This window comes from Chaetodon auriga, chromosome 12, assembly GCF_051107435.1.
Source record: "Chaetodon auriga isolate fChaAug3 chromosome 12, fChaAug3.hap1, whole genome shotgun sequence".
Taxonomy (NCBI): domain Eukaryota; kingdom Metazoa; phylum Chordata; class Actinopteri; order Chaetodontiformes; family Chaetodontidae; genus Chaetodon; species Chaetodon auriga.
The window spans coordinates 8,099,183-8,122,387 of NC_135085.1; the positions used below are offsets into that span (position 1 = coordinate 8,099,183).

At 43.4% G+C, this 23,205-nt stretch overlaps 2 protein-coding genes across 2 annotated transcripts in view; one reads left to right on the forward strand and one right to left on the reverse strand.

Moving 5' to 3' along the window:
- Nucleotides 1-448: 448 nt before the first annotated feature.
- dis3l2 (DIS3 like 3'-5' exoribonuclease 2) lies at nucleotides 449-10,073 on the reverse strand. The gene is made up of 21 exons (XM_076745279.1): nucleotides 9,969-10,073; nucleotides 8,612-9,390; nucleotides 8,372-8,502; nucleotides 8,079-8,132; nucleotides 7,798-7,899; nucleotides 7,488-7,671; nucleotides 7,208-7,272; nucleotides 6,841-7,070; nucleotides 6,584-6,757; nucleotides 6,240-6,319; nucleotides 6,011-6,123; nucleotides 5,792-5,899; nucleotides 5,379-5,612; nucleotides 4,893-4,972; nucleotides 4,532-4,715; nucleotides 4,293-4,379; nucleotides 3,940-4,087; nucleotides 3,309-3,439; nucleotides 3,095-3,199; nucleotides 2,647-2,751; nucleotides 449-2,366 (listed from the first exon to the last, which is right to left on the reverse strand). Exons 2-21 carry the CDS (start codon nucleotides 9,363-9,365, stop codon nucleotides 2,265-2,267), a joined length of 3,171 nt encoding a protein of 1,056 aa, XP_076601394.1. The 5' UTR covers nucleotides 9,366-9,390; nucleotides 9,969-10,073; the 3' UTR covers nucleotides 449-2,264.
- Nucleotides 10,074-17,031: 6,958 nt separating this feature from the next.
- Nucleotides 17,032-23,205, forward strand: part of gpr158b (G protein-coupled receptor 158b) — a 56,104-nt gene continuing 49,930 nt past the window's right edge. The window contains exon 1 of the mRNA XM_076745166.1: nucleotides 17,032-18,391. Within this exon, the coding sequence (XP_076601281.1) occupies nucleotides 17,550-18,391 (842 nt within the window). The 5' untranslated portion in view covers nucleotides 17,032-17,549. The remainder of the gene's footprint in view (nucleotides 18,392-23,205) is intronic.

The following is a 23,205-nucleotide window of genomic DNA, read 5'->3' on the forward strand; positions in this document are numbered from 1 at the left end:
TGATGTTTTCCTGCTACAAACTTACGTGGTCTAGTATGACCAGCAGCTCATTGTTGCTAACATTAGCCAACTGATTTTTTTGGCCACTTGGGGGCAGCAGAAACAAGTGTTAATGCTGTCTGAGTGGGTGTGGAACCTACAAAACCTGTATATTATGAAGGCACCATCATCAACTGTGACATAACTATTTATCTAATCATCTTTGCAGGTGCAGTGGTTTTACAGTAGATTAATTACAAGCACTTCCTGGTAATAAAGAAGACAAAAATAATCTGTCTATTAGCAGCATAACCTCAACAGGGGAGGGCTGTGTCACAGTGTAATGAATTAGGGGTCACCTGCGGGTCGCACTGCAGGGTTTAGCCACCAAGTTGTGTTTGCGTATAATCTCCATTTCCCTCCTCAAAGATGCCCATCACCTCCAAAAATGTAGTTCACACAGTTTGAGTCACGTTTTTCTCCAGTGGATTTAATGTCCGTATTTATTTACCTAGAGACAAAGACCACCATCTATTACTCTGTATGGTGGTTTAGCAGAGTACAAATGCACTTTCAATACTGACCACAATCAAAGTTACATGTTACAATATAACTTTGGAAAAGACACAAAGAATTGCACAAGAGTTTTTAGACTTCGCACTGCATTCTCAGGTTTACAAATGTGAGAGACATTTTTTCAACCCCAGGCACAGAAACACATCCACACGAGCAGTTAAGTTGCTGGTTTAAAATACATTTCAAGCTCATGTCAGAGACTGTCCGGTTGTCTGAAGAAAAATAAGTTATAAAAACATTAGGTAGTGGTCTGTCAAAAAACTGAGATTTGATATGCAAGAATGAGACAAAACTGTGCAAGACATGGCAGCTAATTTGTATGACGTTACATGGCACTGCTCAAGAAGAATCCGAATGAGTGACAACTACAGAGATGCACGTTGACTCAGTTAAAGCAAAATCGGCCCACGAGCTTTTTTTTTTTTAAAAATGTGCAGCTGCACTGTAATGTAGCTGTATCTGCACTTGAGTAAATTAAGGCTGAAATTCACAGTTGATGTTAATGAGGTCCATAAAGTACTGTATCTGTGCTAAACAAATCAAGTCTGAGCATAAAAAAACAACAGCTGGAAGCACTCCAAAGCACATGGACCAACATAAAAAACGTTAAGAATTCAAGGCCACCGACCATTTTCAGCAGCAAGTCACATTCAAGTCATCCCCATGTCTTCTGTTAAAAACAATAAAAATGAGTTGACAAACTATTCAACTTCGGCCTGACTGGCACAATAAACACAGTAAATCTACCTGATGTTATACTAGAAGAATATGTTCAATCCAAATGAAAAGTCCTGTCAGCTGACCTGACGAGGCCCCTCAGCCCCTTCATTCACACCCCAGAGCAATCTGAAAACTCTTCCTGCATAAAACACTAAAAATACAGTGCACACAGCAATGTAAAAGTGGCATGTGGTAGCTGTTATTGTGTTAATACACCTGTTCGACTTTCCTATTCCTGCTACATTTCTACAGCTTGATCCACGTATCCTCACTCTGTTACTCACATTACAGCCACCACAGCCAGCCGACAGCAAAAACAAGCAAACTTCAGCAGCGTGGTTTTCTTCTTTTGCTTTGCAAAAATTAACACAGGTCTCCCGTCATTCTACACTCAGGAAACCACTGAAAAATAGTTCAAATTCATCCTTCACACATTAGGCTGTGTACAAGAGGTACATCACATTGAAGCGGTCCTCACTGGGTTAATAAATCAACAGCAAAATAAAACTCACTGCTGTATTGGTTCTTTCACAGTCAGATCAGAGCCACGGTTCAATCTCAAATCCTAACAGAACTAAATAAAAATGCTGTCTGTCTGCCCATTAGTGACTTCATTATGCCTGGCATGTATACATGCTGCATGTCTTTAAATGTTGACTTCCATATATTACGGAAAAGAATGGGAACCAAAGATAGAAGCAAAGTCCTTTTCACAGCCAATTCAAAAATAAGAAAGACGATAAGACGCCTTGGAAAGTGGGCAGCAGTCATGTGCATGTGTGTGGGTTATTTGCAGAAAGTGAGCAAACATTAAAAAACACCGGAATGGGCCTTCAAGTTCAGACTGAACCTCGGTGGGAATCCATTGAAATCTGACTCTGACCTGACTGTTAACCTCCACAGTAACACTGCTTCAGAGCTACATGTCATTTCTACCAATCAACAGAAAATGTGCAAGTGTTTGAGTATTCTGCGGAGCGCTGGAGTGTTTAGGATTTGCCTTCCTCGGGCCTCTTGAGCACTGCGCTGTATTTCATGGGTGCAGGGTCCGCTTTGAGCTGCACCTCCACCAGCGTGAAGATTGAGATCACCTGGAAGCAGAAACAACAGGTGATTTCTAACCATCCTAAGCCCAGCTGGCTGCTCCAACTCTTTTATTAAAATTATGAGTGGCTTGGTGTTTCTCTGTGTCCCATAACTATCACATATCAATGTTACACCTTCCTTCAAAATCTATAATCACCCACTGAAGAACTATAAAACCATGAAACCTGAAATTAGCTTCTCTATTGCTGTTACGGAATATTCTAATTCTTCTACTTTGGCAGGCCAAACCATAACTAAAGCATTTTCAGTGTCAGTGGTTCTTACCTGCTCTAATGGAGGTTTCTTTGGGTCCTCTGGTGTCCAGACCAGAGTCAGCTCGGATTTCTTCCCCACCTTACGATGGTGGAAGGAGTCCAGGCCTGCAACAAACTGAAGGTGCAAACAAATGGTTTCAAGCTGCAACTGGGACGTTGACTAGTTGGACAGTTTTGTTTTGTACTGTCACATCATCAGTCTCTGCACTGAATCATTTCTCTCCCCTGAATAAGCTTCTTCTGGGTAAATAATAGTGTGAGTGTGTAAGATAAATGACAAAATTGAAAGCCATCTACACAGTTTAAAAAATAGCTCTGGTTATGTCGCCTGGATAATAAAATAGCAAAAAAAAAAAAAAAACCCATAAGACTCACAAGCTTTTCTGAACATATGTGAAAACACTAAATCAAACAGAAATTCAAACAGTTCTCTGTAAACGGAGCGTACTGGAACTGACCTTGCAGTAGATGCGTTTCTGCACTCCGTATCTGAGAACCAGCACGTCAAAGGACTGATCCAGCACCCCCATCACCATGGCCTCAGAGTCCAGAGGACCACAGTCCTGTGGAGCAGACCCAAAAAGACTTTTGTATACTACCAGTATCCTTATTGTTCCTTAACGTTAGTCTTGTCCCTTAAGTCCCACTTGATGTCGAGACTTGGCTACTCACCTTTACAAACACTCCAAAGAAGAGCTCAGAGCTGAGCTCCTGGACTCTCTTCGACAAAGTCTTCTTGTCATTGCAGTGTGAGGCCTGTTTCTGGACTTCTTCTGTCGACAGCCCCAAATTAGGCCCGCAGTCTGCATGCAGACATTTAATGGACAGACACGTATGAGAAAAAAACAAACTGAAAAAACAGAAGTACTGCCTCGGAGTTGTTTGCCTCTGCCAAAGAGTCAAGTTGCAGTTTATATCCATGACTGTCCAGACTCATATAATATATGTAGTGAAGACTTTGGAACGTGCATTGCATTTATGAGAATGGGACGGACAGAAAACCTGAAAACTTAATGCTTCTGGGCCACAGCTGTCGCCGGCGTGACGTCATAAAAATCACACAGACACGAGCAGACAGACGCAGGAAGCGCAGAAACAATGGCCAAGTCAACCACCCAAACAACACATCAACTCAGTGTGAGATCTGAGGCGGCTTTGTTCTTTTCCGCGTTCCTCTTCTACATCAACTACACAGGCCCTGCAACACTACAGCACTGTGCGACACAAACACAGCGTTCCACCATTAAATGTGTGTGTTAGTTTTTGTGTGTCCAAGAGAGACTTGAGCAGACAAGGTACGCACTCAGTGAGGAAGCCAGCAGGCGGTGGACAATGATGTCAGCGTAGCGTCTGATGGGCGACGTGAAGTGAGTGTAGAGAGGAACGTTGAGGGCGTAGTGCTTGAAAAACTGCTCCTGCTTGAGTGCACCTGTACAGAAGTACATCGCCATCTGGGAAAAAAAACAAACAAACAATAACCCAGATTCAATTCAGAAATATCACTGCAAAGGTTTCAGGTTGACATGTTTTTTTCTTTCATGCTAACAACTACTGCATGACATGAACACACGACACATGTCCTGCTACATGTGGGTGCCTTATTGTCCTCTTTTTGAAGAAACTGTTATTCTCCAGCTGTGGCTGCTGGGCTCTAACCTGCATCGGTCTGGAGCACATGTGGGTGAGGACTTCTTTTCTGGCGGTGGAATACTCATCATCACCAAGGGCAGTATTGAGACTCTTCTGCATGTTGGAAAAGCGAAAACACAAACAAATAAAAACACGTAAAAGCAAGAAATTAAATACTTGAAATGCTGTAAATTTGAAATCTTACGGAAAATCTAAACCTTGTGCATTCACTATTTTTCTGAGATCTTAGAAACTGGGCTACTGACGTGCAGCGCTCCTGCAGAGGACAGATCGATGTCAATTCCCAGCTGGTCGCAGAGCTCCTGAAGCTCATCCACCATTTTGGCCTTCGGTGGAGGATGGCGCCTGAGCAGGGCCAGCTCAGGGAATCTGCGGTGGATGTGGTGGGCCGTGGCAATGTTAGCCAGTAACATGAACTCCTCCACCAACCTGCAAAACACAGTTATGGATGGAAGTTAAATGGCCAGCGGGGAGAGCTCAAAATGATTCAGAAATGCGTTTCCCCAAAAGTTAAGTTAAGTGTTACTTCATGAATATTATTTTAATTTGGAAGAGAAACAGACAGGATACAGACACAGACACGCATGAGGGGATTTTGTTACGCACTTGTTACTGTCTCTGTACTGGTAAACATAGCAGCCCTGAGGCATCATGGTCTCTTTGTCCAGGGTGAAAGACAGTTTCAACTGAAACAAACAAAACAAACAAGACATGTACAGAAAACAATGTCAGCAAGATGATGAATCAAACAATCTGGTTCTAGTTTCTATACAATAATGAATGAATGCTGCTGCCTTAGATCATGCTAACCATCTCAAATAATCTTGTTAAATCTCTTCCAGCTAACTCTTCCATGATGAACTTTCATTTTGAATTAAAGGGGACATGGGTGGAGTGCTGAAGCTATGATCAGCAGCTGCACACAATCTACCATGTCCTACTTCTTAACGACTACACAGATTATAGAGACTACAAAACTGAATATGCAGTTGGGTCAAGAGGTTTGCAGCATGATTCGCCCTCTGAGACATTTCTGTTATGCTTCATTGTTCATCATACAGAAAAGACAAACACATGGCAACCAGGACTAACCTGGTCCAGTCTGAGGGCTCCTCCTGAGAAGCGCTGAGCCCGGAGGTTCTTGGCAATGGAGTGCAGGTTGAGCACGGCTTGATGGATCTCATCGATGGGGTGCTCAGGGTCCACAGGGGGCAGCTCCTCAGCAGAGAACATCTTTTCTGGGGCCTCGATCAGGCTCTGGGCATGGTCATAACTCAACTTAACGCAGGAGCGGATGACGGAGCGGCCGAACCACTCACTCAGGATCTGGAGGATGGGCAGGTGAAGAGGAACCAATGTGATGAATCAGGGAACGGAAAAACAGAAAACACCCCCAACAAACGCCATCACTACGATCACCACCACCGTGTGCGGACAATTCAGCTTAAACAATGCGCCATTAGACCCTTTACTCTGACAGTTGCATGACTTTTGAATGGTCATACCTTCCCCTCCGGTGTGATTTTCCAAATGACAGAGAAAGTGAGTCTGTCGGTGAGAGGATTCAGACTGCACAGCTCCTCACACAGCAGCCGAGGCAACATGGGGATCACCTGGGCAGAGAGAAAGCATCCAAAAAGTCATTTAATGCAAGACAATCTTGTCAGATCTATTAAGTTCAACTCTGATACCACGTGAAGTAGCTCATTATTTTAACCTCTCACCTTTTGAACCATGTACACACTAGTTGCTCTTTGGCTGGCTACGGCATCCAGAGTGTTGCCCTCCTCCACAAAATAACTCACATCAGCAATGTGGACTCCCAGCTCGAAGTTACCTGTGTTATAAAAGACAGTCTTTGACCTCCCATCCCGGGGCAAAAACAGCATCTATATCAATAGTCAGAATTCATCATAATCATCATCAACAAGCTCCACAGTGAAGGTAGTTTACCATCGGGGAGTTGTTTACAGGACAGAGCATCATCCAGGTCTCTGGCGGTCGCAGGGTCGATAGTGAAGATACACTCTTTCCTACATGTGATGAAAACAGTGCTTAGTAAACCAGATGAGTGACTGAAAGTAAGATTTTATATAGTACGCCTGTTTGCTGCCATTGACATGATCAGTGGTCTTATTATAGTGGTCAGTGTGGGTCTTCAGAGCTCCCATCTCTCCTTCTGTGAGCCAAAGCTGGATGTGGCACATGTAACACGTTTCCCACTCAAAGAACATGTTTACAAAAACACAGGAAAGAATGCAGAACAACATAAGCATGTATGGACTTCACCGTTCTACCTCAGGTCTCTCCTCTTTCCCATCTCCTCCGGTGGGATGGTCCAGGGCAGGTTCTTGGGGAGGCAGTCTAACACTTCATCTGAGAACTCAGAAAAATCAATGTCGTACTCTGTCAGGATGCCCTCCGTCTCTGGCTCGATTTCTCCAGCTTGACCCAGAGTCTTAGCCAGTTGGCTGGAGGAAACATGAGGAGAGTCAGGTTGGTTCTCACAGGCTTGAAAAGCTTCCCTGCGTAACGCTCTGAATGTAACACTCACCCTTCTGCAAAGTTGCTGTCGGCTGCCCAGTTGGTGATGCGACATATAAACAAGGTGTTGGTGTAGTCGCTCGGGCGGAAGGTAAAGTCTTCGGGACAGTCAGCAAGGGGAACATTAATTCGTGGAACCCGGTGGTCCACAGGGGAAAACATGGCAAAAGGCTTATCAGGAAGGAATCTCAGGAAGCCAGTGGCAGCTCGTGAGTGTTTCTTTTCAACAATGTACACCACCTGACAGAGAAATGATACAGGAGGTGCTGAGATGACTTTGAAATCTAAGGCCTGAGTGCATTTTTTAACATCCTGCACACAAGAGAACGAGTTAGAGGTACAGCAAATACAGCACAACAGATATACAGGAAGCTCACTTTAGCTGTCTTTTGGAGTAGTTCCCCATTGGATTGTGGGGTCGAAGAGTCCTCCAGAGGTTCCCCTATTTCCATCAGATGAAAAGACAAATTAAGATGTATTAGCTGAACTACTGTACAACTGTTTTGCTTTTCTGCATTGATACTCTCTTCAGATGGGTGAATAAACTTCCAAATACAGCTTACAAACAAACACCAGCTGAATTATTATGACTTGACACCGCAGCTCCCATATTTGTGATTTGCAGTCGCTGCTGCCATCATAACTCCATCTCAGTACCTGTGTCAGTGAGGGAGGTACTGTGAACTGCTCTGATGAGCTCATCCTGGTCGCTGTACTGGTCTTCCACAATCACATCAGGACTGGGGACGTGCGCCGTCTTCTTCAGCGCTGTTTGCACCATGTTGTCTCTCTGGCTCTCTGACTCACTGGCGCCCTCACAGTCAGTATCTGACCTCACAACCTAGAGAGACACAGAAGTTCATCATCTGCAGACACATGAACCACTGATGGCTTTTTTTTTTTTTTTGCTGTCCTGTGGGGCTTACAAACTAAAAGTATACCAGACACATAGTTAAGTGTAGTCTACCTTCCACTGCTCCCGAGGGAGGATTTGCACCACCACTATGTCTCCATTCAGTGCTCTGTTGCGAGCTACAATCCCATCCAGAAATATGTCCCGTGTGTCATCCTGCAAACATAAAAACAGACTGTTTACAACAAAAGTCAGAGTACAAGCTCATAAAATGTGCCCACTTACACTGATTACACTGCATACCTAGCTTAGCAAGCTAGCTTTAAGGTGCTTTTTTTTTTTTTAACCCAATGAACAGAAAACAATGTGTCCAGTCTTTTCTGGGTCGAACTTACAGGTGATGGGATGAAAGCTTCATGGTATTTCTTTGGGTTGATCCGTAATTGTCCCTGCAGAGAACACATGTACAATTCAGAAATCAATATCAAGTGTGAATGACTGCTGCGATCATTATACATGTTACTTTTCCTGGTGCCACTTAGTTCAAGGTCTGGCTGAGGAACTTGGTCTTGAACAAGGTGGCATAGCAAGTATACGTATGTGGTATTTAAACATGGTTTGTGTGCATACAGAATCAACAATCCTCCATCCTCAATACAGATTTCATGCAGTAACTCTTGGTTTGTACCTGAATGAGTTCTCCTCTTTTCAGGCCTTTGGAAACCTCCTCAGACATCATGTACAACTCAAACACTTGCTTCTTTGACCTTCTCCCTCCTTTGTTCTTGCTCTTGTCGGCAGGAGAATTGGTACTTGCAGCTGAAAATGATTTCATTCTTTGATTTAATCCATCATGAATCATCAAAAGTATAAAAACCACATGATCTCAACACCTGCTGAGAATTAACATCCAAAAAAACGAACCTACCTCTGGGCTGCTGCAGTGTTTTGTCTTTTCCATGAGGGGACTTGGGCCTTGACGACTGAGTGTCAGCCTCATGTCCGAATGTCTCCTCTCTGCTTTTCTCCTCGTCCGGGTGCTTTGGCTGGTTCTTTTTCTTCGACTTTGTCATCTTCTCTCGCTCCTGTCCACTTTTGTTGGCTTTCTTTGGGGACTGGGGACGTCCAACAAATGAGTCCGTGTCTTTAAAGTCTTTGTTTTTCTTCTGCTGCTTCTGGTGTTTCTTTGAATCGCTGGGTTTTAAAGAGATGAGTTCCTCGCCAGACTCGATGTCTCCATCGTGGCTGGTGGCGGTGTCCCTTCTTTGTCCCCGTCGCTGCCTGTCAGACACACCCTGCTTCCTTTCGCAGTCCTGCTGAGCACTGCGGGTGCTTAGTTTCTCCATGTACAGAGACAGTGAACTCTCCTCTCCTTTACTTTTCATGGAAGAGGGGGAGAAGTCACTTGAATCAGAGAAGTCATTGAACACTTGGTCTTTTTTACGCTGTGGTATGTTCAGCCTGTCGCTCTGGGCTTTGAGCAGCGTGCTTGGTCCTTGTCCTTCCCCCTGAAATGACACATCCTTTGCATATTGTTCTAGATAGAGACTGAACTTGCTGCTGCTGTGCTGGCTGAGAAGCCTGGCATAGGCGTCTTTCTGAGGAGCAGTGCTGGACTGATTCTGGCTGCGCTTTGGCTCTCGACTCATGTTAGCCTTCTTGCATTGCCGAGGAGAATCCATGTGGCGATCCTGCAAGATGCTGTCTCTGAAACGGCAAAAAGCAAACATTGTGAGTGCTGCCATTAAACAATAACTTCATATACGTACACATGTTTCTGCTTACAGATCAGTGCCCTCAGAGTCGAAACAAACAGGAGATCGTTATCTAAAGTAAATTTCTAGAAAATGAAAGCAACTCGTCTGACTTGTTGCTGAGTAATCCACTCATCTTACATCATGTGTTAGCTTCGTAATAATAACAAACGTAGGAATGACTGGCAGGAAACCAAATTAAGGTTAACTGAGCTGCACTCGTACATTACTTGGAATCATGATCATACGAGAAACAAGCGCTGTGTTATCCCGCTCTCTTCGGGTTTAACGTCTTGTCAAAACTAAGAATGCCTTTAAAAACATATCCTTGCTAGCAACTAACCATTAGCTCACGTTAGCTGGCAGTTAGTAGCATTGCCTGGCTAGCACCAGCAAAGGTAACCGGTGCGACAAAGTGTCAGTTTAACGTTAACTAAGCACTTCTATGTCAGGCAGACCGCAACCCTGAAGCACCATAAACGACTCGATAAAAGACACAAAGACTGTCAAACTTAAAATGTTGAACGTTACCTTAATAACAACGTGTAAGTTATGTAACTTAGCTAGCTAGCTGTCGCACAGAGCACAAAGCCAGCTGATGCGTTCAGATCCTCCGTCGTCATGAATGGTTATAACAATGCTTCCTTTCGGTGCTGTCGGAAATATCGCCATTGGTTGAACACGCAGAAACGCCCCATAGACAATGTCAAGATTTATCTGTGGTAATGTTAATAAAAATTATGCAATAGAAATTGGGCCATTTTTCGGTTAGTCCTTTTATCAATTATTGCTCAGGAGCACACAAGGAAATGTAAAGGGACAATTCTGCTGCACATTAGAATAATTAAATCAACTTTTTGGGAGTAGACTGCTGACACTGAATTGGTAACTCTGTGGCCTCATATATTTCTGTGTGAAACTTTACAGGGATATGAATCAGTATCTCACCAAATTCCAATAAGTGCTGTCTGCACAGAGCAGTTCCATGATTTCTCTGTATTATTAACAATACTACTAATAATAAATTTTCTTTGTATGGCACCTTGCATACAAGAATTACAGCTCGAAGTACTTCACAACAAAGAAATCACATACATGTGCTTCACATAAAACAAAGATATATATAATGAACATAAAAAAGAGATAGAGAAGTAATGTAAAATAAGAAGAAAACTAAGGAACCGTGGACCTAGCTGGAGGCGTGAGAGGATCACCTCTAGAGGGCAGCAAAGACTAAACATTTAATTCATTCAACTGTAAAGTGACATACTGCTGTCCGTGTCAATACTCTAAACAATTCATCCTCTGTGATGGTAGATATTGTATGAAAGCAAACCTAGCATTCAGTCAGACAAAGATGTTTGTGTGTGTGACATCTGGGTGTGAGGTTGTGTAGGCATGTGTAAGTTTTATCACCTATATTTGCTGGAGATTCTCTTCTCTCCCCTGACAAGCTGATTTCACACCTGTCTGTTCACGCTTACATCACTTACATAGTACAAGACAATTGATGAAGGCTCCCTCAAGCACACACACACACACACACACACACACACACACACACACACACACACACACACACACACAGAGAGAGTCCCTGATGCCTTCAGTAGTGGTTGTGATTAAGTTATTTACAGTAGGAGCTGTACATGATTGAGGAGAACACAATATTACGCCACCTGCTGCTCATAACTGTCACACAGCATGTCACTGAAGTTGTTAACGACATGAGTTTGAGAAGACTGATTTAAAAAGAAACTTCATAGCACGTTTCCCTCAGCTCCCTTACATACAGTGTCCTGTGACCTCAGTGTCATCTGGCTCCATTGACATCATCACAATGCACTTATTTTCGGACACTTCAACAAAACCGCTCAGACTGCCTGTGGAAACATCTGGTCTCTAATTACAACCCACCTGTGCAGTATTGTTGTCAAACAGAGATAGCGTGATAAGGCTGTAATTGGATTAATTATATGATTTAATTAAGCCTCACCTGCTGTTGCATTAGACATGGACTGTTGGATTGCTTTAAGCAGTACTTACAGCTGGGTGTTATCTGTATAAACAGTTGTTGGAGACTGTAATGAACTAATGCTTGTTTAGGAGGCGACACCTTGGTGCTCTCTTCCCAGGCCAACAGTGAGAGTTAGCAGCAGCACAGAACAGCATGCAGGCAGAACTGGCAGCAGGTCTTTTTTGACTCCAATTCACTAGCACAAATCAATACTTCTCCCATATGTCCCCAGACATCATGGCTGATTAGTTTTCTCTCTGTAGATGGCAGAGTGGCTCAGTGATTAGTACTGTAGCTGCACAGTAATAGGACCAGCGCTGGGCCCCCTCTGTAACTGAGTTTTCCTCTCAGCAGTTATAAAACCTGAGTGTTTGGTGACACAGATGCTCCGAGTTGCCCGCTGGAGTGAATTTCAGCATGAATGTGTTTGTCTATTTGTATTTGAGACTGGCTGACTATCCAGCATTTACTCGGGCGCTTGCCAAGTGTGTGCTGGGAAAGGCTTCAGTTTGCACATTTAACGACCATTAACAAGGAAAAAACATGTCTATAGATAAAGAACCATGTTTCTTGCCAGCATTTGGTCGGATATTAGTACGCTGTACACACCCAGACCAGTTATTTGGGACATTGTGCTGACACGTGCAGACAAAGTAGGTATTTTTTTCCACCAGTATTAGTTGATAAACTGTCCTTCCTTTGGCAAACTGTACCATGGGAAATTAACATTGTTACAGCTTTCAGCAGCTTTTATCATAATCTTCATCAGGCGACTGCAGTTGATCTGGCAGTCAGAGCGTTGACATTTAACAGAATCATTATTTTCAACCTTATAATATCTCACTGCTTTGAGTGTTGATGGCCTGTTTCTATTACGCCGCCACAAAATGTACTGATTTGACTTGAACTACTTAACATTAAAAATCAAAGATAAAATGGGAAAAGGAGCTGGAAAAAAATCACATCTTTTTCATCATTTTCTCCATCATTGTTCTTCATCTGTTTCTGCATCACTTTCTGTACCTATCGGATACCCTACTGGCTAATTGAAGGTGAACTGTCAGAGGAAGAAAAATGAGGAGCTGTTTCCATCACCACATCAAGCTCTATTCAGTAACTATAGATTCAAACATTCTTACTGCGCTTCCAGCAGCTGCACAGCATCCAAACTATAAAAATATATTCCACTTATAGAGCTTTGATGTTGTTGACATCGCAGATGGAGATCTGTGGTTGAAACTGAAGTGTTTATTAATGCCAGAGGATGCTCTCATGACTGTAAACTGCACACCATGATGCATAAAACGCACACTTGTGAGGAATAGCTACTGATAATCTTTTCCAGAGCCCCTCCAGTGTGTTTGATTGTAGATTTTCATCAAAAACACACCGTTTCAATGACACTGTAAACTTTTTTTATTGAGCCCTGATCACCTTCCCACTGACAGCAACTTAGATCAAACAAAGCTCCCCTGCATGGGTGCAGGAGCACAGCAGACTTCTGCATGTACAAACAGGAAATACCCTTTCGCTCATAAGCCTTTTTTCCTTCCCGTGCTCTCTTCTGAGAAAATCCAGAGGAACCTCTGGGAGAACAGGGAGCGTGGGTGAAAGAGGGGCTGACTCTACCGCTGTTGCGGTTGTACGGACTCAAGTTGTAAAGCATGCAGATGAAGCAGCAAATGCCTATCAAATATTTATCAGGCCAGGGGAGGCAGTGCAGCTTGTAAAAGAGGATGAAATAGTGGGGGCAGGAGCAGTCACTTCGCACAGACTCTTGTCTCTTTCCTTCTGATGCTCCCTCACTACTTGGTCTTTTTTCCTCCGCCTAATTCGTCAGCTCCGCCACATGCACGCCTTTTTTTTTTTTTTTTTGATGGGGCCTGGACTGGAGGCTGCTTAGTCATTTAAGCCAATGTGCAACACGAAAGAGAGAGTTGATGGTGATTTATGTGATTTACAAGCACTTTCTCGTCAGTGTGATGTCTTTTATCTACGAATATCTGTCCTCATCGTTTGCAGCATTACATGTCAAAGTTTAAGGCTGATTCCACACAGACTGATGAGCAGGTGAGCGTGTGGAGTGAATGAGGTGTATACTGTAGTTGTAGATGCTGCAAGGCCAGTCAGGCTACCTTCCCCATCACCAGCTGCAGCAGGCAGCACAGGGAGATCTCTGTGGTCGTCACCTTCCACTGCCATGGCAACGGCCTGCAAGTCACGACAGTCCGGGGCTGACTCCTGATGAGCCCTGGACAATGTCAGAGTGAGACAGAGGAAGACACGTGCACGAACTCTCGTACACAACAACAAAATCAGTGCTTACTTTTTTTTTTTATGAGCGACAACAAATGCACTCATCCGGTCCGTTCACATTTTCTCATATTCTTTCTATGTGTTTATTATGTTTCTTTAACTGTGTTTGCGTATACACATGTACCTACACACTGTATGGCCAAAAGTAAGTGGACACTGTTGTCTGCATATGTTTGCATGCTTTTAATCTGGGGCTGTTTTATAGGAATAGGCCACATAGTTCCCTAAAAGAAAGGCTATATACTGTATATGTATATACATTATGTACACGCACACACGCTGTCGTATCAAAACTTAGTGCAACATAGGAGCACGTCAACATTATTAACCTGTGATATCCTACAATTTGTGACGATGCTCCCTCAGAGTCTTCAAATACATCATCGCATGTAACTCCTCCACATCCAGTCGCTGCCGTTTCCACGTCAACTAAGATGAGAGTGAATATATTTTGTGTTCTGGCTGTCAGAGCCTTGCTGCATTTACAGTATCACCCACTGCTTCATTTCCTCTAGCTTCTCCATCTGATCAGTAATGAAGGACAAGATCAAAATACAATGTATCACCTGCACTGCTGTCCCTAATGATGGTCTCAGGAGAAGGGTCTGATGTTCTCATTCTCATTAAGCTTTGGTGTAGGTCTGCAGAATGCAAATCATGGGAGCCGTGAGAGACCTACAAAAAAAGAGGGAGTGACAGGGAATTTTTGTTTTCTACTGTATTACTTAAGTCGCATCAACTCAAGGTTCAAGTTTCAAAGTTACTTCATTGGCCACTCTAGAATACAAACTCTCAATTTACCAACTACGACTACAAGGAAACCAGTCCTGATATCAGGGTTCAGCAGCATAACAGAAATACCTCATCAACACTTCAGTTCAATCACACGTTGTCTTGCCAGTTTGCCCACTAACTTTTTAAAAAATGTTTTTCACACCAAAGAAGCTGATGTTCGTTACACAGTGAATGTCGCACTTCTGTCTGGCACTTTCCTTCATCCTTGAAAAATGCAGTTGTCAGCCCTTATTTTGAAAAAGGCATCTTAGACACCTCTAATCTAAGCAACTTCAGACTCATCTCAAACTGACCAGTTTTAGGCAAAATTATAGAGAAGGCAGTTTTTAATCAGCCAACACATTTCTGAATTTTGAATAACTATTTAGATACATTGCAATCAGCCTTTTGGACCAATCATAGCACAGAGAAAAAGTTTATAAAAGTTCTGAATGATATTCGTTCTAATGGTAATTTAGGCAAGGCATCAACTTTAGCGCTTTTCGACCTTGGTACAGCCTTTAATTTACATAGAATGGAAAACTGGGTCGTTCTCAAACAATTTTAGTCTGGATTAAATCATACTTGGAGGGCTTGGGTTATTTTGTTGCTAGTTGGAACTATAATTTAAAAATGTAGACTGTATAAATAGTGGAAGGAGATTCTGGGTTTGAAAAGTGAAGCTAATTTGGAAGTGCCTTAAACCTGCATTCTCTTTAATGGCGAGCAGGGAGCGACTCCACTGGCTGCAAACAAATCTAATTGTCTGTAAGATTATGAGAAAAAAAAATTCTACTTCTCATTTGATTTATTATCTCAGGAAATATTTTTCCTAATGAGTTTAGGGTCTCAATTGCTAGTTTCAAGTCTCCCTCAGTACAAAGTGATGTTCATTGTGTAAATTATGGTCCCATTTAGAGTAAAATAGTGATAAAGCAGGGTATCCTTTTGGCTGTGGTACTGACAAGTCACTACCACAGCATGTCCTCAGTATCTCAATCGCACCCAATCAGAAAAGAAGGGTAGCAATGTGTATCACCCCCATCTCCACCCAAATATGGTCACTTCTGGCTCCAAAAAAACCAAAACAAATGGTGACAGCCAAACTTGAGGCCTCAAGGTGGTATAGGCCACAAACCTTAGGGAGGAATCAGGGAGGGTTTACACTTGTTCAGAAGGCATGCCCTTCACCTGTGGTGTTCCTCAGGGGTCAATTCTCAGCCCACTTCTGATTAACCTGCTCCCACCTGGCCACACAATACAGACAAAAAACTTGATCCATGATTTATATCTTAAGTAAAATGGATTGCTGTGGACTTCTGACTGGGCCTCCTAAAAAGACCATCAGGTACCTGCACCTGATTCAAAATTCAGCTGTAAGAGTTTTGACCAAAACCAAAAGACATTACACTGGTGTCTTGCAGTGGTTGCCATTACACCGCAGAATTGATTTTAAAGGTGTATCACTTATTTATAAATCTCTACATGGAGTTGGTCCTAAATATATGAGGAGTATGTATGGCTGAGCACTATAACGCTGCAAGGCCTCTTAGATCAGCAGAGAGTGGACTGCTAGTGGTGCCCAGGGCAGCATCTAAACAAGGAGAAGTGGCTTTTAGTCACTCTGCAGCACAGTGATGGAGCCAACTGGTCAGCGGTTTTAGGAATGGCCCAACCATCACTGTTTTTAACCCGGACTGAAAACCTTATAGTCCTCGAGCACTTTTAACTAAATGTTTTTAAAACCCAAAGCCTCACTGTCATTTTATTAATATAATTTAAAATCTAGTTTTAAGTCCTTGTCTCCTTTATCTTATTATTTTTTTTAAAATTTCATTTCTATATTAATGTATCTATTTTGTTCTGTTCTTCTAGTTAGGCGTTAGGTTACTTTGTTTGGTGTTACTTTAATTTCTCTGTACAGCACCTTGAATCTACTTCTGTGTATGAAACATGGTTTATATCAACATGGCAATATGACAGTATAGACTATCAGCCTGATAAAATTATAGAACAGGCCCACTGTGTCAAAAGCTGTGCTTCATTCTGATGGGAAAACGAGAGCTTTAGTAAAATAAGCGCACAGTTGAAGGGAAGCGTGGTAACGCAGTGGCTTTATTCTTAGAAATGTGAGTAAGCAGCTGAGAAAATCTGTTATGCTTATTGTTTTGGAATGGAATTTATAATGGTTATGTATCCACATGCTTTTGGCCTCATACAGAAAAGCCTTTCCAGTAGAATAACACACATGTGGTTGATCTCATTCACACTATTCTTTTCTAATTTTAGATTCAATCTAATTGACAGGCTGCTCCTCCATCCTCATCAGTGAGAGCCCTTCATCATCATCACTACCATCATCATCAGCAGCGGCAGCACCACCCTCGCTTTTCTTCCTACGGGCGCTACTTTCAGCACCGGACAGCTCCCGTCTTTCCCACGCTCCGCCCACCTCCGGCAGACTGGCAGTGAGAAACAACCACACACACCGGTGGGCGACGCTTTAGGTGGCCTATTATGGTTTTATTGGGAGGGACGGAACTTCAAGAACAATTCGCTCCGTTGCTCGTCATCCTACTCCTCTCACATGGATTTCTCCGCGAAGGGGGAAGAAGAGACGGTGAGCACTCGGTGATTAGGGCGCTTCATATGAATGGATTGCGGACTGGTGAAGAGTCAGTGTTGTTTTTCTAGGAGTTCGGAGGCTGGAAGGTGTCTGTGCAGCTCTTTGGATCAGATGGTGCTTCTGTAAAAACGGAGAAGGGGAGAGGAAAAGTCTGCGTTTCCTGTGGCGCGGACAGAAGATGCAAAGGATGAGAAGTGGGAAGCCTTCATCGTCTCCAGCTCGATCATGGCCATGAAATTGAGAGCATTCTCCGGTGTGTGTCACTTAAAGTGTCTCTAATCCCGTGAAGCCGCGGAAGGGGGAGAGTGGCTTTGGTTATGCTCGCCACACTTTGCAAAGTGTCCACGGTTTCTTCTCTGCGCCTGTGAAAAGGAACGACATGGCTCTCCTGGTCGTCCCGCTGCTCCTGCAAACGGGGCTCGTTTTGGGATCGAACTACGGTTACGTGGAGTGGTCGGATAATGACCGAGACGACAAGAGCCCGCCAGTCTTCAGCACGCAAAATATCAACAGGGAGCAGGTTTACCACCCGACCTTCTACCCGGTACCGGCCACCGAGCGCGCAGTGGTGGCGCACAAAATTGAGGAGGACCTGCCGAGGGTGGTGACCGCTTTCCTGCACACCGGGGACTCCTCGGCGCTGAGGCAGGTCAACTGCTCGCGGAGGTACGAGCTGAGCAGCCTGCGAGGCGGCCTCCACGTCGCCTCCCACTACTCCCTGCACAGCATCCTGGACACTGTAGCGCACGCCACAAACTTCCTGAATATGATCCTGCAGGCCAACAGGTCCAGGGAGCACACCCTGCGGAGGGACATCCACTGGTACAACGCGCTGGTCCAGAGTATCCTCGAGGGGGACCCCAAAATCCACAGGGCGGTGGTGACCTTCCACGCGGACGCGCCGACGCCGGGGCCTCACGTTTTCCTCCAAGCAACCAGAACGGAGAAGGAGGTGGTGCTGCAGGACTTGTCCAGCTCTGCGCACCGTCACCTGAAGAGCAGGAGCGCGGAGTCCGACTGGTTTAATGAGTTTAGGGACGGGAGGAGACCACACATGCACAGAAGAGTCGTGGAGAGAGGAAGTTACCTCCTGGACAAAAACCAGATCAAGTGGTCGGCACCGTACCTGGAGTGTGAGCACGGAGCGTTTGTGCCTCACTGGCTGCTCACCTTGTCCGCTGGCTTCTATGGGCTGAAGAGCAACTCTGCACCAGAGTTCAGGTGAGGGGAAGGGTGTTAAGTTTTGTGATGGTACTTTTTGTACGTATATGTATTAAGGTATTCCACACTTTTTAGGTCGCAAACATACTTGAACATTGAAACTGCAGCTCTCCAAATCACTTCAATTCGTCAGTCAACAAGAGCTAAGTGCCCCACATTTGATTGACAGTAATTCCCTGTGAGATTTCATGTAATACGGATCCCGATCAACTGCAGCCGTGATGCAAGAAACAGATGGTGTGAAAGAGGCTTCAGAGACACAGGTAGACCTTTCTCATTTAATATGCTTGCCTGTCAAAGCACAGCTGTGCGTCTTTACTGCTGCATCCCACCATCTAATGAACACTGCAGGCTTTACAAGTGTGTTTGTTGGTGAAGGGATATGCACAAGCTGGTATTTGTGTGTGTGTGTGTGTGTGTGTGTGTGTGTGTGTGTGTGTGTGTGTGTGTGTGTGTGTGTGTGTATGTGGACAGCTGTTAGGCACATAAAATCACCTAAGGATCTCATATTTCAAGGCTGCGGTCCAAGAGTGTCTCAAAAAAGATCAATTAAGTCATGAATAAACAATGAAAGATCAGAAACTGCGATATGAAGCTCTTCTGAATTTCAGGTGCGCTAAACCTTGACATCCGTCTGAGTAGAGATGTATCACACACAATGATGTCCACTTCAATGCCATCACATAAGTCAGTTAGTGCATGTTCAGAAAGACCTGTAAAGAAATGAAAGACGGTTCGTCCTTGGTGCCAAACACTTTCTCAATTTCTGGAGCCAAAATTCCACCACAAACTCACGCCCACATCTACTTACACCTCCAGCAAAACGTTTCGTAAAATCTATCTAAGCTGCAACTAGAGGATAAACAGGACAAATGAATGTGGGGGACATTTTATTTGGATGACACATAAATGTTGCTCAGTGGTTTGTAGGCAGCAGTGTGTCGTGTCTGTGATTTAGGCCTCGGCTTGGCATGCGTCCACCCTGTTGACGTGTCCCTGAGCAAAGTGCTGCATCACTACCTGCTCCAGGGACAGTCAGTCTTGGGTTATAGAGCTCGTGATGTGGTCTGGAGCTGCTCTGGGCATTTCTAGGAGTTGTACTGCGGTCAGTGTCACTGCTGCACTGCATCCAGGTGTGACAAGGAGGACTGCGGAGGTACCACAAAATCAGTTTGATCAGAATCGTCATGGTCTTCATTTCTGCCTTACTTGGCAGGAGATCTACTGCATAAGAGAGACGCTTAACGTTTGAGTTACAGGCCTGTTTCAATTTGCTGCAACAGCTGGCATATTTCTGGCTTTGATGCTGTGTTTGTCTCCAAAAAAAAAAAAAAAAAAGGATGCATGTCCTGTCTGGCATATTGCCTGTCAAAAACCATCAATCAACATGCAGCGAAGAGGATGTGGAACTAGGTGAAATGGGAGATCTGCTTGTGTCCGTTGCCTTAAGTGCCTGTTAATGCTAAGTTTCATTAAATGAATGCAGTGAACAAATTCATAATTAATCAACTGACTATTCAAGTTCAGCCAAGAGGCTTTTTGAGTGAGGGTGACATTTCACAAGTGACTTTGATGTGTGACAGAAGAAGTCAGATATAGAAAAGACATTCCTGAACTCTGCTAATATAAATATTTAAACAATATAAAACAGTGTATTTGTTGGCTGATGTTTTGATGTGGACATGGTGTATATTATCAGAGCCATGAGCCAACAGTTGAGCCAGGCTTTCTGATATCTGGTCTTCATAAAGGATGTGTTGTATATTGATTTGTAAACTAATGACATTTGACACTTTGAAGGTTTTTCAGGCTTTTCAGGTCTCTGGATGACATGGTCTTTATCAGTGTCATAGAGAGGAATTCATTGAAATGCAAGCACACTTGTTATGATTTAATGGACTTTCACCTCACATTGGCTTAACATTTAAAAGCCATTTTTGACCTTGAAATTAGTAGTTCCAAAAATTCCAAACTCAAAAAAGTCCTAAAAATGCTATGGATGAGACCATAACAGCTACTAAGCTCACATGTAAACATCTCCAAGACAGCTGAGAAAACTGCCTCTGCTGATGAAGATCAGGTCATACAGTGGAGAGCTCCTGAAAAGATGTATTAAGTATACAGACACTGATTTGGAAGTATTTATCAAATTACTGTTTCTAATATCCAGGACTGACTTGGTGATGTTCAGGCTTAAAGTAATGCAGCAACAGTTATGATGTCAGCAGAGGGAGCCAAGTTAGCAGAGAACATAATGAAGTGGTTGCTTCAGACCAGAGTGTGTCGTGTAGAAAGATACACTCTGTAATTCAGAATGACAATTGGCTGCAGTTGCAGAACTGGATGCATGCTGTTTTCCGCCTCACTCTACTTCTTGTAATCTGATTTGTGGTCTGCAACTTTTCTTCCACTCGTTTCAGTCCTGTGATGACATTTCTAAAAATAGAAAGCTGGTTGGCTCTGTACAGAATAGCATAAGCTTGTGTAGATGATGGAGTCAGTTCCACCATGTCTTCTATTTTCTACCTCAAAGCAGCCTCTTTCTCATCTCTTTTTCCTCTCACACTGTACTTCCAGACCAAATTTTCAAACTCAGACTACATGAAGAGAGGTAACTAATGTTGGTAAACCTATTCAAAGTGGAAATGATCGGCGCAGATTTGCAGCAGAGTCGGGAGGCAGGGAGAGACAGACTGCTGTGAGGCACAGCAGGACGCTGCTTCCTTTACATTGAGCACAACTGTTGAAGGCGATGTGATTATTTCAGTCCACAGTAGGTTCACAGCTGGTTTTAAAGGTGCAACAAATACCATTTTGACATATGTAAATTTGAAACAGTATCATTTTGAGATATTACAATGGACTTAGCTTTTATGATGATAAAGAAACAGCACAAAACAGCGTGAACAGTGTCCAGAGCTCATGAAGCTAATGCAGGCTGCAGTTTTGCACAGTAGGTGGTGGAAACACTGAATGAATAATGAAATATTTCTAACGTGTTCATCCTGTTCAGTAGAAAAGCGGGAAAACATAAATACCTGGAGCAACACCTTGAGGAAACCCATTTCAGACAGGAAAGAAAAATAATGCATGATAAAATAAAAATACCCTCATGAAATATTAAAAATCAGAAGACACTCATATTGACTTATATTGATCATTTTCAACTAGTCGGCCTTTTGACGTACCACAACACTTTCCATGTTTTTAGCCATGCTAGTAGCTTGGCTCGAAGGATGGTAATGTTGGCTGGCTGGTCCACCAATAAGAATTCACTCGGGATGAATTGTAGTAACTTTGTTGATCCCTTAACTTTCATCTAGCAACATCCTCAGATCCAGTTTCTAATGTGGATACCAAAGGGTTAGGGTTGAGTTAGGTTTAAGGAATATCAAATATTGCAAAACTAATGACAGTATTTGAAGCTAATGTGAGCATGCTAACAGGCTATACTGAGATGGTGAACATAGTAAACATCATCTGCTAAACATCATCATGTCACCTTTCACCTGCCACATGTCATTCTGAGCATGTTAGCATGCTGACATTAGCATTTAGCTTACAACACTGTGTGAAACCTTAACGTTGCTGTGGACTCACCGCCGACCTCTAACTGTGCGTGGTAGCTACCTTGTTGAACTGCTGAGGACGCAAAAGAGAATCCAGTAAATTTTCAAAATAAAACACCCTGTGCAGAGTCCCAATCGTACATTATCAATAAACCTGCCTATCCGTGGCAGACCAAATTGACTAAATCTGAGCAAGTCAACACAATCGGGCAGGCAAAATGCTTCGCTTCTGAAATGCTCTCTGGGCGAGAACAACGCACGTCATGTGGAAAATCTAGACAAGACTCTGAATCTCCATATGATGTGCTGCTGCAGCTGTGAGGCTGCTCAAACCTGTTAACATGAACCCTGAAATGCAAACGCACACACGCTGCTCACACAGCCAGTGTTGTTTTTCTTCTCTTGGGGTAAATTGGATTCCATAGCTGTTAGAGAGAGCAGGAGGAATAAATTACAACATCTATCTGTGTGAAGAAACAAAGGAGTCATTATGATAAATGTACGTTGAATTTGAAGAAAAACTAGCTCCAGCATTAATTAGCATTGACCTGAGATAGAGGCCTGCTATCTTTTATCTGTCTACATGCTGTGGTCGTCATTTGTTTGCCAAAATCAGAGTGAGGATAGTTGTTCTGGCAAGAATGAAAGAAGTTTAAAGCTGCACCATACACCTTCAACAACAAGACGAGCAACATCACTGACTTTTTCATTATTCTTGACAATTCATGGTATACTGATTTTGACTCAGACTGATACTGATTTTAACAACATTTCCAACAATATGAGACTGAAACTCTCACTGAGTGATCATCCTGGCTGTAGTGGCTGTAGACCTCACATCCACAGAGCGTTCTCAGATCTTACATCAATCGCATGTTTCTGATATTTCCACTACTCTTCATCTGTACTGAGCCTTGACCTGCAAACACAGACTGGAGCGCACACACACATATTAGGTTTTCATCACTTTTGGGGACGTTACATAGACTTCCATTCATTTCCTGAAGACTTACCCTAACCGTAACCATAAGCACTACTTTCCTAACCCTTACCCTAACCTGAACCCAAGTCTTCACCCTAAAATTGTCCCCCCCCCCAGCGTGAGTAATACATGGACACACACCGACACACACATGTTCTGTCATTCAAAGGTATCAGCACCTTTGCCTCTGTCGCTTTCTCTCCGGTTGTGTGTGAAGAGAGCTTGTGGCCAAAGCCTCTTTCCTTGGTTGTTTGTTCCACTTC

What these genes read in the sequence shown, in the direction of transcription:
- dis3l2 (XM_076745279.1), bottom strand. Translation starts at nt 9,365, where the DNA reads ATGGATTCTCCTCGGCAATGCAAGAAGGCTAACATGAGTCGAGAGCCA. An exon ending in GGAAAGAGGAGAGACCTGAG is followed by an intron (nt 6,320 to 6,583) that starts GTAGAACGGTGA and finishes CATCACATGTAG; the next exon opens with GAAAGAGTGTATCTTCACTA. An exon ending in CAGTACAGAGACAGTAACAA is followed by an intron (nt 4,716 to 4,892) that starts GTGCGTAACAAA and finishes TGTGTTTTGCAG; the next exon opens with GTTGGTGGAGGAGTTCATGT.